Source organism: Sinocyclocheilus grahami, unplaced genomic scaffold, assembly GCF_001515645.1.
Source record: "Sinocyclocheilus grahami isolate Dianchi unplaced genomic scaffold, SAMN03320097.WGS_v1.1 scaffold281.1, whole genome shotgun sequence".
NCBI lineage: Eukaryota > Metazoa > Chordata > Actinopteri > Cypriniformes > Cyprinidae > Sinocyclocheilus > Sinocyclocheilus grahami.
The window spans coordinates 1,496,860-1,515,413 of NW_015505460.1; the positions used below are offsets into that span (position 1 = coordinate 1,496,860).

Here is an 18,554-nt window from a genome sequence, read left to right on the forward strand (position 1 = left end):
ATATATATAAAGCAAACTATGGGCCAGATTTACTAACAGCTTGTGTCAGCACAAACCATCTTTTGGCGTTAAAACAGTACTGTCAGGATTTACTAAAGATGCGCAGTGAAGAATTAGTGCTGAAAAGGTGTGGACAGTTATTTTTGCACCTGATCTTATTGAGTATGCATTCGTAGGAGTTTCCCTTTCAGACACAATGGCTTTCCTAATCATGTCCCATCAGTATAATCAAACACAGCTGGACTCAAATGAAGGTGTAGAACCATCTCAAGGATGATCAGAAGAAATGGACAGCACCTGAGTTAAATATATGAGTGTCACAGCAAAGGGTCTGAATACTTAGGACCATGTGATATTTCAGTTTTTCTTTTTTAATAAATCTTTATTTCAAAGATACTACAAGCTAGTCAGTGTATTCAGTAGGTGTAATGTATTGTAAGTTGCTTCAGAAGTATTGCAAGTATTACATACAACAATAAAAATTTACTTTTGGTACTTAAGTACTTTTAAAAGCAAGTACTTTTTTACTTTTACTTAAGTAAAAATCTGTCTTTACAACTTGTAATTGAGTAATATTTGACCAGCAGTATCTGTACTTTCACTCAAGTAATGGAGTTGAGTACTTTGTCCGCCTCTGGAAATGTCTGACCTTCATGTGTGGTAACACTGAGAAGACTAATTCTCTTGACCCTTCTGAAGGCCTGTTTTAGCAAAGGTTGTGTTTGACAGAATACTAACTGAAAAATAGAGGTCATTTCTGGTTTATAACCCCAAATTAGCACTACATTTGTCTATTACAGAGCTATATGTAATAGCACAGTATTAGTGTAACAGATCCAAACTACAACGGTTTACACAAATTTTGGCGGTGATAACTTTAGGGTCCATTACGATACCTTCATCACAGTGGCTGGACTGATGGTGAAGGGAGCTGCTGGGTCCACAGCTTCCAGCTTCATCCCTTCAGTAAAGGAGTGTGGATTGATGGCTGATCTGTCCTGAATACAGAAACAAGTGTATAGTTTGAATATGACCGACTAATTTAAAAACAAAAAATAAAGCAGAAACAAGCAGAAAAAGCATTGTCATTGTTTCACAACCATCTTTTGGCGTTAAAACAGTACTGTCAGGATTTACTAAAGATGCGCAGTGAAGAATTAGTGCTGAAAAGGTGTGGACAGTTATTTTTGCACCTGATCTTATTGAGTATGCATTCGTAGGAGTTTCCCTTTCAGACACAAAATTTATGAGAGGAGAATATTAAAATGAATCACACAATGTGATTTATTAAAGTTTGCACTCGTCAAATTACTGCTATTTGCGCCATTATTTAACAGCCAAAAAAAGCATGTCTTAGAGCAGGCGGTAATTTGCTCTGCTCTTGGTAGATTGCGCTGGTCATTATGGAAATGATCTGGCTCTTTAATGTGCGCATTGTCAGTAAATCACACACAGAATTTTCTCCTTCCATCTGCTCTTTTATGGAATTGCTCTCTAATGCTAATTTGCCCCGTTTAGTAAATCTGGCCCTATATAACTTAAATTCAAATTATGGGGATTAATTGAAAGTTTTTTTCATTTGCTTTAAGGATTTAAAAAAAAAATAATCGTGGAGCAACTTTAAATTTTGATTTTTAAAAACAGTATGTGAAATAGGACACATACAAACAATAAACAATAATCAAGCAGCAGTACACTAAACTGTTGTCACACATGCTTAGTTCAGCAAGTGGCATCCACCTAGTAAAAAAGTCATATATTTAAAATACATTTATTTCATACTAAGTATAGTTCAAATCTATTTCTCAATATTAAGCCGAAAATGTGTTTTCATGTCACTTTTGATGAGGATTGTATGATCTTTGAATAATATCAGTCTTTAAATGCAAGATATATAAAGTGTACCTGAAGTATACTTGCAATAGTTTCACTTTTGCAGAATCAAATATACTTAAGTATATATATTTTTAGTTGGACTTCAGTAGTATTTCCGCACAATTAAAATGCATAAAGTCTGCTAAATTGGAATAACTAATTTTGTGCTTAAAAGTATACCCACGATAAACTCCCCGTGCTGAGTTGCGGTGTATCATGTGTAGACTATTGCCAGAGATATTGTCAAAAGCATCAAATATTGGCAATATTAAGAGGATTTAGCATTTCCAATTAATGTTAGGCCTGTTACATTCTTCTTATTATTATTAGGTTACTTTTATTATTAAATTACAATTAATTTGCCCCGTAAAAATTTCATAGCATAACGCGCTGTGAGGATAATAAAAGATTAGGTTATTAGCTTACTCCTCACTGAATTTTTCTTTAAAAGAACAGAAACAGAAATATTTCCAATATTGCGACACAGTACATCGTGTATGCTTTCTTTTCATTTTGTTATAACGGGAAGATCTGCAAATGTGTACAACTATGTAAACATGTGAAGCCAGAGCGCGCGCACACACACACAAATAAAAAACAAGCAGGACCATTTGATAGCGGGTGAGTTCGAGCGGGTACAGATTAGAATTGAGATGAGAAAGGACCCCCCCCCCCCACACACACAAATTTAAAAACTCACTACACCAATCCGGATCTACACGAATCACACAAATGACCCATTTTGGATTCAAAACAGCGAATTTCGCAAGTATTCACATCTGAAAGCTAAAACACACTTTGGGCTTAAGTGATCTTTCACACAGAATGCCTTTTTTGGGGCAACACATAAGGCACTGGAATGTGAAAAAGTTTCAAGAGGTTTTTTTTTTTTTCAAGTTGTGCTTCATTTAACTTAACACAGTGTTCATGTGCACATGCTTTAAAAGATGCTACAGCAAGAGTCAAAGATATCCGTCAAGTGCATGTTTACAAAAACATGTTCCGTGTAAGCAGCTCCCAAAAATGCCTCCATCCAAACTAATTTATAGTACATTTACTACATGGATGGTCACCCTGGTGCAACCTGCAATTAAGTGCTTTGCTCAAGGTCACAAAGGTCACAGTGGATCTCCATAACTCTCAAGTTTATGGATCGCACCAACAGGGTTCAAACAAGCAACATTGGGGTCAAAGTCAAGTTCTACTAAACACGTGGTAGTTAATCAGCCTTTACTGACCCTGTAAAACTCCTCGTTGATGCTGGAGTCCTGAACCTGTGAGGAGATGGTCTTCTTAACCTCCTCCCATTCTGCTTCAGTGCGCAGGGCAAGCAGAGCTACAAACAAACATACACAAAGACACGATCACCTCTCTGCTGACCACATCACATGTGTTTATCTTCTAAAAGCTAGTGGACTCTGTTCTAAGCCCCTGTAAACCCTTCCCCCATCCACCAATCCCTACTATTGATTAGCTGAACTGTAATATGTGGGTCTCCTAGGGTAAAAGTACTTTAGTAGCGCTTAGGAGGACAATATCGCTACCTGCCTTTTTGTGCATGATCTAAACTTCCAGCATGGAACAGTTAAGTTGATTTGCACATTAATAGGTCAGGAAGAATCTACTGTGAATCCTGTTGGTCTGTTCATTCAATCATCTAGCCACAGAAATATGCAGCAACAACAACCCAAAACATTCACATTTATTTCTAGATTCTGCTTCTGTTTCCATGGTTTTAGCTGCACTGACCACTTACGTTCTTCAAAAGCAAGTTGTGCTTGATTTGTTACAGCATTGAGCACATAAACAGGAAAACTGGACATGCTAGTAACAAAATAATACGCTGTGTAGTTCATCCTAATTTTTAAAAACATTTTATATACTACACAATCAAGTGAAATTTCAAAGGACTTTTAATTAGTGCTGTCAAACAATTAATCGCATCCAAAATAAAAGTTTTTGTTTACATAATGTGTGTACTGTGTGTGTGTATATATATATATATATGTACATATTACATATATTATGTAAAATAACCTTTTATTTTGGATGCGATTACTCGCGATTAATCGTTTGACAGCATTACTTTTCATTTGATTTCCGATATTTCAAGCTACGTATAACAAGATCTTTAAAAATGATAAATCCCTCACCTGCTGGTGGTCTAAGGGTGCAGCTGTGCTCCTGTGCCCAGCCTGGCAAATGAAGCAGGGGGTCCAGGTAGAAGACCCACGTGATAGATTGGGTGTCAGGGAGCCCGTCGGTGCCGGCATATCGAAGACGCAAGCGACCCCCTACGTTCTCCTCAATCACTGCAGACCAGAACACCCCAGCATCTTGACAGTCCACTAGCTCGACGTTTAGACCCAGACTTAACAGATCTATAGGATTACAGCCACGCTGAGCCTACAAACACAAAAACAAAAGTTGCACGCACGCAGATAATGTAATATATAATATCTTAGCAATAACTGTGGAAATTTTATTGTTGTGCTACAAACATCAGTTTAAAAATCATGGCTATAACAATGTGTCATTAATTTATAATTGTAATGAATGTTTTTTTTAATACTGTTTATATTGAGTTTCAAATTCAAAAAGTCATGTCTTTTCTACCTGCTTTTTTTCCAAGTACTTGCAATTATTCTCATGATTTAAATCTTAATATTTTGCTTTTTAAATTTTACAGCACTTTGTGTTGGTACAATGCTTTAATGTTTTTGAAAGAAGTATCTTGTACTTGCCAAGGCAGCATTTCTAAAATACAGAAAGATACTTTAATATTGTGATGAGAGTACACCTTCCCACAGTGTCAGCTGCGTCGTTTCAGGACTGACTGATGTGGAATTACAAAATAACAGCCCCCACAACTTCCATATATATATATATATATATATATATATATATATACACACATACATACATATACATATATGTATACATATACATACACACACACACACAGTAAGATTGTGATATAGATTGTTTTCTATTTTAAATTTTTTTTTAAATAAAATTCTGTGATGGCAAAAGCTGATTTTTAGGCATCATTACTCCAGTCTTCAAGGTCACGTGATCCTTCAGAAATCATTGTAATATGCTGATTTGGTGCTCAAGAAATATTTCTTATTATATTATCAATGTTTAAAACAGTTGTGTTGCCTATTTTTATTATGGTTTTTTATTTAGTTTAAAAGAACAGCATTTATTTGAAATATAAATCATTTAAATGTCTTTATTGGCACACCAGTTTAATGTGTCCTTGCTAAATAAAAGTATTCATTAAATTTTTTTTTATACATAAATAAATAATAAAAAAGAAAATGGGTAAATTGTGTAAATACTGCATCTGCTGAGTTTACATACTTGATTCTAATTGGTCAACTGCAGAATTTAGCTGTCAAATAATGTTGTATAATGACTATTACACTGTACACTTAATCTTGTCTCTCATGGTCCCTCTTTTTCATGCAATTTAGAACAGCTAATCGTCTGCAATCTTGCAACTAAAAACACTGAGTGATATACTGAAATACTGATTGCAGTAAAAATGGTCTTAGTTGACTTGAAATATTAATGCTATCAGTTTATTTTGCAATAATGACCAGCTCTCTATATATTTTCTCCTACATTTATGGCATATCTCTTACCCCTTCCAGGAGACTAGCAGGTACACTGCAGGATTCAGCCAGAGCTTTCTCCAGCAGCGCTTCCCAATCCTGGTGCTTCTCACGGACACCTGAGCACAAATTCAGAGCATTTTAAAGACATAACAGATCTTCAGACTATCCTGCTGACAGATTTATGCAATTTTGCGCTTATGATGCTTCACCATTGACATGGTATTTTGGGCCATAAGCACAGCTGTCAATAAGGCACAGGCAGCCAGAAGCAAAATGCCAGCAACCATCTGGACTCCCCTACGTCTGTACCTACTGCACTCTATTGCAGGATTTTATTAATAAAAGAAGCTTTAAGTATTAAAACGGGTCTTTTAATAATTTCAGAGGAGTAAAGGCCATGCCCATCAGCAAGCTGCAAGCTAAATAAAAGCCCCAACACAAACACCCCTCCCCCATTTCCTGAATATGCCCACAAATCGACTGTGAACAACCACCTACAGGAATTAGCACTGCGCTGCAAGCAACACAGCACTTGAAGAATATAAAGAAATATGCAAATTTGGCACTGTGTGGACGATGCGCACAAAGCTTTTTTGAAATGAGAGCATAACCTCTGCAGAGCCTAAATTCAAATCATCTTTACCTAAAAAGCCACATGTTCTCTTGAGTGAGTGACTAAATGAAACAATTAGGTTCTAATCATCATAAATTAGACAGCACAGTGAATCTGCTAAGTCTCTGCTCACCCTCTGGAGGTCTCATCGGTCGACTCTGCTGCTTGCTCCATCCGATCGGGTGCAGGTCAGCGGTCATGATGTCACACCAAAAGTCGGCACGCCGGTCATCTTGGTAACCCTCATATCGTAGCAACAGCAGCTGTCCGCAGGTGGTGATTATTGTGGCCACCCAGTATGCCGTTTCTATTTCAGTACGCACACACACCTCAAGCTTCATACCAGGAGTCAGACCGGTCTCCAGGCCCTGGTCCACCTGCAAAGGAAAAACACTGGTCTGAGCAGATGACAGAGCAGACACATGGCCAGGTGACACCTGGTGAGTAAACTACAGGGCAGCATGAGTGTAATTTTGGTCTCACAGTATTACATACCACTAAAGAATTTATTAACAATTTCAATTAGCTTTTTGAAGCTTTTATTAGCTAATTTGAATACATCACTAATGCATAGCGAGTAATCTAAATGTTGACTTGTTTTCTTACATGCTGGCTCTAGTGTACTCTACATTTCTGTTTTTGTGATCGGACACAACAGAACGCAATGTCTCAATAAGTTGGGTATTGGTGGATCTATGAATCACTCTGGTAGCTCACATAGCTCCTGCAGCAATGGCAAGGTCATGGATAAAAGTTTCTTCCAAATGAATAAAAAAAAAATCTACTCTAGCTGCTTGCATCAGTGTAATAGAAAAACATGTTTTTGTCACATCTGAATTTGATAAAGCTTTCAGCTTGGTAAAAAAAAAAAAAAAAAGTATTTTCTTTAGATTCTAGAGATTCATTATAGTGGAGTAGAACAAACACAGGCTGGCCCGGTTTACTCACGTGTTTAAATGCATGATGAGGAACAGAAAGTGCCCCGGTTTCCTCCAGGTAGTCATCCCAGTTAAACTCTGACACATGCTGACCAGAGTCTGCATCTGAAACATTGAACGACCAATAGCTCAAACACTGCAGTTCATTCAGCAAACCATATCAACAGAGCATGAAAGTGAGTGCTGATATATATATATTAGGGCTGGGTAAAAAATACGATATCGATTCTTAAATCCCAAGAATCGATTAGTCTAGCCTGTTTTCAGTTAATGGATGGAGCATTGACGCGCACCTCCCATCCAATAAATCGCAATAAGCATTATGCGTTGATACTTTACATATGAAACAAAGTCTCAGATTTCAATTTATGTCCATTGTATTGCAGCATTTAAACAATAAATGCCGTTTTGGCGCCGTTTAATCTGGAGTGAGAGATCGCTGTAGCGCCTCTCAGTTCAACAGACGCGGCAGCGCGAGGCGCACATGAACTGATCATCTCCTCCACATTAATACCAGTTTCAGCACAAAATAAACATGACTAAACATCCGAAGGCAAGTTATAAGAAAGAGTACAACTTTACAATCCGTATCCTGTCTCATGTAATCGCTCAATCAGTGTTTCAGCCACGCAAATACATCAATATAACGGCTTGTAAACAATGTCACGTCACATTTACCTCAGAAAGCATATTTGGTGACCATAAACTCGATAGTCAGCCAGAAAAATAAACTCTAGAGGAGCATTTTGCTAAATATATGCACCCTATAACATTCATTATTTATATTTTTTTACCATTCTTTAATGCTTTATTTATGTTTGAATAAATCCGTCCAAGTTTTTATGACAGCCACTATTTAAATGTGTATATTTTAAAAAAACTAACTTAAGTAATTGTAACTTAGTTATTATAAAAACTTCATTAAGTGCAATTTAAACAGCTGTACAGCACAAATCAGTCAATTTTAACCTTCAATATTATAATGAAGTACCAACTGACTCATGTATATTTTAGTTGAGAGATTTTTTTTTCCTTTAGAAAATTTGGCATGTACTATACCTGATATGTATCCAAAATAATCGATAGTGAATCGAATCGGAAATCGAATCGAAAGCTTGTGAATCAATACCCAGCGCTAATATATTAGCCATGTATATGGTGATAACAGGCAGGCGCTTGCGCAAATATTCGGGTGACCTTTGCTTGAGGTTATGTAGAAATGTCCACCACTCTCGGTCAAGGACAAACACCTTGCCAGTACAATAGGGCTGCCACTAATGGCTAATTTTACTTCGATTAATCGATTAATCTAAACGATTAATTTCCCACACAAAAAACACAACAAATTTACTTAATATTTTATTCAACTATATTTCATTAAACCAAATGAAATCCAAAAGTAAAAAGTAAAGTGCAACATAAAGTGCAAGAAGCAAGTGTCCATCTCATAGTCCAAATCACTATCCACATGTTCTAGTCTACTAATAATAAAATTATAATTAAAAAAACATTCTTTGAAGGAGTATTTACCAGAAATATTATTTACTAGAATTTATTTAGGAGAAAAATATAAATGTTCAGTATTTCTGAAAAAAAAAAAATCATTTTTTTTTAATTTTTTTAAATAAAATCAATTAATTGGAGATGCTTTTGATGATTAAAATGTAATGGAACCATTAAAATGGAATCCAGAAAATAACGGAAAACAGAATTTGGTTAAGATAAAACTGTAAAACTCAATTAATTAGACAGGCTTTTTGATTAATAAAATGTAATTTAACCATTAAAACAGAGTATAGAACAATTAAAATGGAAAAACTGAATTTGGAAATAAAACGGATTTCATAGGGCCCTATAATTATAATTAATTTTTTTGTGGTAATAAAAATAGATGTAAGTGAACAATAGCCTTTAAAATTACTTAAAATACCTATATAATAGCAATGAAGCAATAATAATTAGTTCAAATAAAGTATCAAAACAAGAAATCACATGGTTTTATTGAACAAAATTGTTAAAATACATAACGTATTATAAACAATAGAGCTAATGTACATTACGCATTACAACAAAGGCCTGCAGAGGGCGCCAACGGCCTGACGATTGTTTTTACACATTACTGTTCGATCTAATCCTTGTTTAATATTGACCAAGCACCATTTCACTTAAATGTCCACGTAATCTTTAATATTTGGCCATTTCATTAGGACAGAAATGTTATAGACACTGTAATTAAATGAATGTGTGGACACCAAAAAAACGGATTTCATAGGGCCCTATAATTATAATTAATTTTTTTGTGGTAATAAAAATAGATGTAAGTGAACAATAGCCTTTAAAATTACTTAAAATACCTATATAATAGCAATGAAGCAATAATAATTAGTTCAAATAAAGTATCAAAACAAGAAATCACATGGTTTTATTGAACAAAATTGTTAAAATACATAATGTATTATAAACAATAGAGCTAATGTACATTACGCATTACAACAAAGGCCTGCAGAGGGCGCCAACGGCCTGACGATTGTTTTTACACATTACTGTGCGATCTAATCCTTGTTTAATATTGACCAAGCACCATTTCACTTAAATGTCCACGTAATCTTTAATATTTGGCCATTTCATTAGGACAGAAATGTTATAGACTGTAATTAAATGAATGTGTGGACACCAAAACGTGTAAACTCAGAGTGAGGGTTTGAGCTTTTTTTTTTTTTAAACCGCAATGTATTCTCCTGTGTTTGCGTGGATTTATAAATGATTTACCTTACACATCTGATGAAATGGCACATTTTGCATTCCCAGATGAACGTTATAATAAACCCAAACTCACAACAACATGCAGAGATGGAGTTTGAGATGCTCCACACATGTAAATTATATCAGTTCCAGTGGAACTACTGTGAACCGAGACACTTTGTGACGCATGTACCATTACTGTGCGATCTAATCCTTGTTTAATATTGACCAAGCACCATTTCACTTAAATGTCCACGTAATCTTTAATATTTGGCCATTTCATTAGGACAGAAATGTTATAGACTGTAATTAAATGAATGTGTGGACACCAAAACGTGTAAACTCAGAGTGAGGGTTTGAGCTTTTTTTTTTTTTAAACCGCAATGTATTCTCCTGAGTTTGCATAGATTTATAAATGATTTACCTTACACATCTGATGAAATGGCGCATTTTGCATTCCCAGATGAACGTTATAATAAACCCAAACTCACAACAACATGCAGAGATGGAGTTTGAGATGCTCCACACATGTAAATTATATCAGTTCCAGTGGAACTACTGTGAACGGAGACACTTTGTGACGCATGTACTTAACCTACACGCATGTAAATAATTAAAGCGCATATACTGTATTAGAACTGCATCACATAATTATTTGATTAAATCGTAGCGTTTGTGAATTCACAATTATGCTTAATTATGATTTTTAAAAGGGTGTAATTTATCATGCAGCCTTGGAAAACAGACTAATAATGTGTTTTATAAATTCTTGTCTGTGAAAGGCGCCACTTCCGGTATTTTGTCAATTAGTCGACGCGAGCAAAATGAAGTCGAGGATTTAAAAAAATCGAATAGTCTAATAAAATTGACGAATCGCCGCAATGTATTCTCCTGAGTTTGCATAGATTTATAAATGATTTACCTTACACATCTGATGAAATGGCGCATTTTGCATTCCCAGATGAACGTTATAATAAACCCAAACTCACAACAACATGCAGAGATGGAGTTTGAGATGCTCCACACATGTAAATTATATCAGTTCCAGTGGAACTACTGTGAACGGAGACACTTTGTGACGCATGTACTTAACCTACACGCATGTAAATAATTAAAGCGCATATACTGTATTAGAACTGCATCACATAATTATTTGATTAAATCGTAGCGTTTGTGAATTCACAATTATGCTTAATTATGATTTTTAAAAGGGTGTAATTTATCATGCAGCCTTGGAAAACAGACTAATAATGTGTTTTATAAATTCTTGTCTGTGAAAGGCGCCACTTCCGGTATTTTGTCAATTAGTCGACGCGAGCAAAATGAAGTCGAGGATTTAAAAAAATCGAATAGTCTAATAAAATTGACGAATCGCGACAGCCCTACAGAACAATTTTCATATGTGCAATACAGCTCTCAATACTATAATTTTCAGGGTCATAGAATGGACTATAGTTTGGTTTTTCTTCAAATTATTTAGCAACAGTGCAGAAAGAAAGAAAATAAATAGCTTACCAGACTCCAGCGCCTCAAGGCTCATGTCTGAAGCCCCCGGAGGACAATCAAACCGTTTCTACATGAATAATAAGGAAAAAATAAAACAAATGAGAGGAAAACAAACACTGAAACAAAGAGAGATGAATCATGATATTAGAATAACAATTCATATAAAAGAAATTCTGTAAAAGTATGTGTGTGAGAGAGAATGCAGAAACATGAGGAGACTTGCACAAGCCACATTTCACACAGCCTAGTTCATTTAAGTAAGTGGGAGGAGGAATCCTTAGTGTGTCGCTTCCAAGATAAAAGCCACTTCTGTCACTCAGACTCCCCACATCACCTTTGAGAAGCAAAAATGCACCACAATGCCCAATATAGCTTCGCAAAATTAAAAAGTTGGGTAGATGATAATATCGCCTAAACAGCAGACTCTAATAATGCAACATATATGGTGAAAGGGACACCAAAATGAAGACATTTAACTAGAAACTTAACTAAAAAGCCAGAAACAACTTTGAAAGTTCTGTTTCAAGCTCAACGTGCAATCTCTCTCAAATGCAAAAAGAAAGAAAATGGCTACAAAGTTGCATTAACTCTGTCTATTCACCCAGAGCTGTCAAGCTGTCTTTGTGAAGGTTGACGTCTCTATTAAAGAGAGTCAGACATTCTCCCTGACAGCCGTTGGCGGGCCACGACCCTCATGCTCTGCTGGGATCAACTCTTTCAGTCCACCCCCCTCCACTCCAGCACCGTCCCAGAGCCCCGGAGCACAGCCCAGGCCACGGACACAATGTACTGGGGGTCATGGTGGTCTCCAATAGGGATTGAAAAGAGCAGCCAGGGCTGTTTAAAAAGCCATGTTGCTGTCCCTCAGTATGAAGATCAATTGAACTAAAGCATTATGTGAAGAAATTACCCTTACAATAAAAAATACCCTGGTAACGACAGTTTCCGCTCAAAAAAAAAAAAAAAAAGATTTAGTGTTAGTACAATAACTGTGGGAGCTTGTATAAGCCTGTTTGGGCATAAAATAAATAAGCTACACATTTTAGCGGAAAGTCGTTGGTACTACCATAGCGATTTTCTGTAATCAGTAAGAAAATATACCGAGATGATGGAGAGTGTAACACTTTGTTTCAATGTCTACAACTCTAAAACACTTTAAGTGTTTTTGTGCAATGTGTCTTAAAGGTTGATATAATATTTGTCTCTAAACCATGTAAAAAAATGTCAAGTACAAAAAGCGCAGCTGCTGGAGTTATTAACCTGCTAATTTTGTGCCATGAATTTACTGTGGAAATTCAATTTCCTTTTTAAAATCCATTATTACTATCCTGTAACCATCGCATTTTAAACATTTTAATTCAAAATGCCAAACAAATGAGAAACATGAATTTGAAAAAGCAAATAAATTAGCAATGTCTAGTTAAAAAAAATAAAATTACATTACATTACATCTTTATCTATTTGAAGTACACTACATTTTCATTTTTACAGTAGTCTGCTTAAAAGAGAACTAGAGATAATGTAGTAACTATGGGAAATGGGCAGAAACTATGGTTACCATGGTGACTAGCAAGTGAAAGGTAGTCTTTGTTTTCATTGTCTGTAACTGAGCGTTTTTGTGCTCTGTCCTAAACTTAGATAATATTTTCATATTTGTCTGTAACAAAATAGTTTAGAAATCTACAAGTCCCAAAACTGTAAAATAACATCATGTGGAGAGAACACTGCTATTATAATCTACTTTATGTTATTCTTTGTGTTATAAACAATTTTGAGCATGAATTTACTGTGGCAATTAAACTTACTTGTTCTAAATCAATATCACTGTCTCTTAACCACTCCTCCTGATTGCCCTTTACTTTTTTTTAAATTATTATTTAAATTGGCAAGCATATGGGAAAAAAACAGATTAAAAAAAAAAAAGCAAATAAACATAGTAATGATGCCTAATGTTGTCAAATGCAGAGAAAAACCTTGGATGTCATATAGCCTATCAGACATGAGAATTTGATTCAAAACCACTTGTGTCATCTATTAATCAACATGAAGCCATGCTCTTTATATTTCTAACACAAAAACATACAACTTCTACTGTTATGATCATGCACGTAGTGGACGAGGAGACCCAGGGACAGCGGAAATCTATTTCTGGTGTGTCTATGAACCTTCAGCACATTCCTGCCAAACTCTGCCGCTCCATCACTTCAAACTAAAGACAACTTCCCTCCATTGATCAAGGGCCGTAAGCGAATTACGGCCAGTGTTGCCAACTAATTTTCAGGGGAAGTTGCTAAAGGATGCTTGATTTGTTGCTAAATGACGCGATGTTATTGCGCAGTGACGTCATTGTGTAATCACGATGCAAAATTGTGTCACTGCATCAAATCTCAGCAAAGAAAAAAATTTAAATATGTTAATTTAGATGTGTTTATAAAATAATATAAATGCATAGTATAATATTAAAATATAAATAACTAATTTTAAATACAACATTGAATTATTTAACACTTTCACATTTTTTAACAATTACAATTTAAGTTTATTTTTATTAGCTAGTAAACTAGTAAAACTACTCATTCGGAATGATTATAGATTTAAGCAGTGTATTAGTAGTTCGTATGCTACACGCTAAGAAAAGCCTGTAAAAATAGGGCAAAATCTATTAATATGAAGGAATGTTCTGTAATTATTATTCACACGTTTTTTTACCTACATTTTAAATTACGTATTGTATTTTGTGTTTTCGGGTTACAGGGTTACAATGGATATAACAACTTTGATAAAGAATATCTCTTTGGTTTTGAGACTTCAGTCTTTGCAACTTCAGGGATCTTATCTATGCACAATCAGCTTGTAACACTCCAAAGAGAAAGGAAAACTTGAAATCGCATCATATGACCCCTTTAATTCATGTGAATTGTGTACTGCTAGGCACCTTTGGTTTCCTCGTTTTGTGTAATTTAGATGGAAAACGTGTGCCTTTTTATCGTTTGAGTCACTTATCAAAAGTTGCTAAATGTTGCCAAATAAATGTTAAAAATAGCTAAATTTGCTGCTAGGTGCTTTTGGAAGAAAAAGTTGCTAGGGTAAGTCTGAAAAGTTGCTAAATCTAGCAACAAAATTGCTAAGTTGGCACCACTGGTAACGGCAACGAACACAAATGAAAAAACGACGAAAGAAGAACATGACAAATGTTGACAAAGCACCGTCAGCTCCTCGAGCCGTTCAAAGCGTTCTGGCGAGTTATTCTTATACACTGTTGTGAAAAATGAGGACTTTTTTCTTGATTAGACAAATCCCCCTTTTTCATTTTTGAAGACTATCTACCAGTGAAGACGACATGAGAAATCATGTTTTCCTGTATTTTTATGACAGAACGCAGCCAAACGGGAGCGCGAGTTCTTCACAATGGACTGATGGTGACTTATAACACAACTTCTATTATGCAACACGGCCAGAGAATGAAACCGTCGTCAATTTCTGAAAGCGCTTGAAGAAGCTTACCATCATTCAACTTTGTCTTTTAAACATGAACATTACTAAACCCCCACAAAACAACATGACAATCTCCTACAATCACAATAACGCATCATTGTTATGTATGTAACAACCACTGGCCAAATAAACGCCATTTAGAAGGTAACGTAGCGATAAATAGAACCGATAGCTGCTGTATAATCTGATTCATTTAGTGAGTGTAATTCATAGGTATGATGATAGTTCGCTGGTCAAGCGCATGTGTGTTCGGCTAGCTACATATTAACTGGATAATAGCCTTTAATACATTCACGCCGATCAGGCAACTTTCATTCCGAGAGACACATCGCGCAATTCAACATTACTAGCCATGAAACATCTTCTCGGCGCTGTTTAGCGAGGCTGTTTTGTTGATGTGAGTGCGGCTGATTTCGTGCACATGCTAAAAACGCCTGTAAGCAAGTCAAGTTACTGAAACGTCGACAGCTTAAGCAATAGAGCCAGGCACTCGTACGAGCGAGCACAAGTCACCTTTTTTTTGGAGACGGGAAAAAAGATGCAGGCAAAGCCAAATCGCTCGTTAAAGCCAAGGTCGATTAGGGCAAAGGGTAAAATACATAAATATTTGGGAATGCATTTCGTTTCTTACCAGTGAGGAGTTTTTCAAGTCGGTTTTAGATGCCGTGTCTTTTTCCGCCTAGTCGTTCACGACCTCATTCCAATATGGCACAAAGTGTGAGTGCGCATGCGCCGTGTCTCGCGCGAGCCTCTCATCCACGAGCCCGGGGATTGATATTTGTTGGCTTCCAGCGATTAAAAAGGCGAACTTGCCACATATTTGAACAGAGCGTTTACAGTGTCCCACTGAAATAACGTTAATACAGCACTTTTGTTGATTATTACAGCTTTTATTTGAAATGTGCATAGACTGAACAATAAAAACGCTGGGGCGCGATATTAAACGGTTGCTAACAACTGTCATAACGATTAGCGATTGTTCTGGTTTCTATAAGTTATTGGGATGAATGCAATCAATAATTCTGTATGCAAGGTTTGCCGCCCTGCTCTGTCGTTTTGTTGAGTAAAGTGTTTGTTGGCTAGAACGTACCATTAAACAGAATCTATCTGAATCTATCAAACTGCGCCACGCTGAGCAGCCTGCTCCTCTGTGTACGTTAAATCATCTTTCTAGATCCTTCTGTGGAAACACTGATTTTACATTTGATATGTGATTGATTTATGTATAAGCATACTGAAGAGAAAATGCTTGATTCAAAAACTTTGTTTTAAACACAATCTCCATTTTCCTTTTGCATGGTGTCTATTAGGTCAACATTTCAAAGAGAAAACAATCATGTTAAAATAAGATTTCAAATAAATGAGCTTTGATTACCAGGGACTGACATTTGTCCCCATAAAGTATAGATGAAATCATGTATCCCATAACACGGGGCTTATCTCTTTGAAAAAAGAAACAGAAACTAAAAAGCCTCTTACTAATTGACTTTATTTAAAACCTTTTGATGGTCTTGGTTTACTTTGCACAAGTATCTCTTGGCAATACGATGCACATTTTTGTCAACTACGTTCTAAGACCAATGATCTTTTAACAATTGAATAACTTTTTTTTCCAGACAAGTAAGTGATGTTTCATCATGAAACAATCTGTATGCATCTTCTGAAATGGTTAAGGAAAATAGTTGTGGAAATTAAAGTAGCCTATGTGTTCCATTCCTGGTCTCAAATTATAACTATTGAGAACTATACAGAGTAAGATCAGAAAACGGCAAACAAAAATGTAGCATATTTTATTATTTCTATCAAGAAATTGTGCCTAAAAGGAAGCGATAATCAAACAATAAATGCATATTTGTTCCTACTTTTGAAATCTATAGTTTTACAATGTGAATCAATCAGTCTTTTATTCAAAATGGGTTTCCCCACTAGTCCAACATGTGACCACTGACATGTTTACATGTATTGTGAACAGGATTTTGAGCCATTTTAATACTATTAATAGACCTTTAAAATATTAGATGTATCATATATGGCAGTTACACCTGTATACTAACATGTTTTACGTGCTTCCTTTCATGTAGCTTTGACCCAGACATCATCTTTCCAAGGGACAAACTGAAATTAAACAGCTCTGGTCATGTGACTGTTTACACCCGCCATGTAAAAATGCTCACATGAAATGAAGACAGTCTGCACTTTCATTTATAGTTGGTACCTTTGTGTAAAATACACTAACAACTTTTTTAAAGGCCCTTCAACATCAAAAGTACATTTTAGTCACGCATATGGATCTGAATGTGCTGAAATGCTCCGGGAAATGCTTCTTTAGGTCAAACGAGGCTTAACATGCAGTTTAAACCCAACTCCGCTAGATGGCACTACTTTCAATCTTTTCAGATGAGTTTAAGCGGCTGTGATGGACGGTGATGATGGCTCAGCAAAGTAGGCTAGCTACACTGAATGAACGTCTTCCTGCCAGTTTCTTTTGCAAAATTATCAAAATAACCTACATTTCTGAACCTAAGTAAATATGGGCTATTTATTTCTTTTAAAGGCAGTGGTGGTATGTCATTTTGGCAGAAACTATGATTACTATATTAAAAACTTTATGAATGAATGTGCCACGACACGACAGTAAAGTCAAAATTAAAGTCGAAGAAACCTTTAATGGTGTTGAGTTCTGAGGAGTAAATTCGGTAAAAAAAAAGAAAAGAAAAAGAGAACATTACCTCCATGACCCAGACATCATCTTTCCAAGGGACAAACTGAAATTAAACAGCTCTGGTCATGTGACTGTTTACACCCGCCATGTAAAAATGCTCACATGAAATGAAGACAGTCTGCACTTTCATTTATAGTTGGTACCTTTGTGTAAAATACACTAACAACTTTTTTAAAGGCCCTTCAACATCAAAAGTACATTTTAGTCACGCATATGGATCTGAATGTGCTGAAATGCTCCGGGAAATGCTTCTTTAGGTCAAACGAGGCTTAACATGCAGTTTAAACCCAACTCCGCTAGATGGCACTACTTTCAATCTTTTCAGATGAGTTTAAGCGGCTGTGATGGACGGTGATGATGGCTCAGCAAAGTAGGCTAGCTACACTGAATGAACGTCTTCCTGCCAGTTTCTTTAGCAAAATTATAAAAATAACCTACATTTCTGAACCTAAGTAAATATGGGCTATTTGTTTCTTTTAAAGGCAGTGGTGGTATGTCATTTTGGCAGAAACTATGATTACTATATTAAAAACTTTATGAATGAATGTGCCACGACACGACAGTAAAGTCACAATTAAAGTCGAAGAAACCTTTAATGGTGTTGAGTTCTGAGGAGTAAATTCGGTAAAAAAAAAGAAAAGAAAAAGAGAACATTACCTCCATTAACAAGACAGAACAACAGTTCAGAACAATATACATATATTGTTATATACAGTATCATACTTTATTAAAATACCGACATTAAATACATAAACTTATACTCTCCCTTTTGAAAAAACCAGCATGTGCTGGTTAGGTATGTTTTGACGCTGGGATGCTGGTTTGTGCTGGTCCTTTGCTGGTTTTAGCTGGTTCTTTGCTGGTTTAAACTGGTCCTTTGCTGGTTTATGCTGGTCATGTGCTAGCAAAGGACCAGCACAAACCAACAAAAGGACCAGAACTGGTCCGCAAAGGACCAATTTAAACCAGCAAAGGACCAGCATAAACCAGCAAAGAACCAGCTAAAACCAGCAAAGGACCAGCACAAACCAGCATCCCAG

General features: G+C 35.9%; 1 protein-coding gene across 1 annotated transcript in view; it reads right to left on the reverse strand.

Moving 5' to 3' along the window:
- LOC107600298 (scm-like with four MBT domains protein 1) overlaps positions 1-15,528 on the reverse strand; it is a 29,468-nt gene extending 13,940 nt beyond the window's left edge. The window contains exons 1-8 of the mRNA XM_016292158.1: positions 15,424-15,528; positions 11,307-11,364; positions 7,060-7,154; positions 6,245-6,488; positions 5,526-5,614; positions 4,029-4,281; positions 3,114-3,211; positions 897-998 (exon numbers count right to left, since the gene is read on the reverse strand). Of these exons, the coding sequence (XP_016147644.1) occupies positions 897-998; positions 3,114-3,211; positions 4,029-4,281; positions 5,526-5,614; positions 6,245-6,488; positions 7,060-7,154; positions 11,307-11,331 (906 nt within the window). The 5' untranslated portion in view covers positions 11,332-11,364; positions 15,424-15,528. The remainder of the gene's footprint in view (positions 1-896; positions 999-3,113; positions 3,212-4,028; positions 4,282-5,525; positions 5,615-6,244; positions 6,489-7,059; positions 7,155-11,306; positions 11,365-15,423) is intronic.
- Between the last annotated feature and the right edge of the window lie 3,026 nt (positions 15,529-18,554).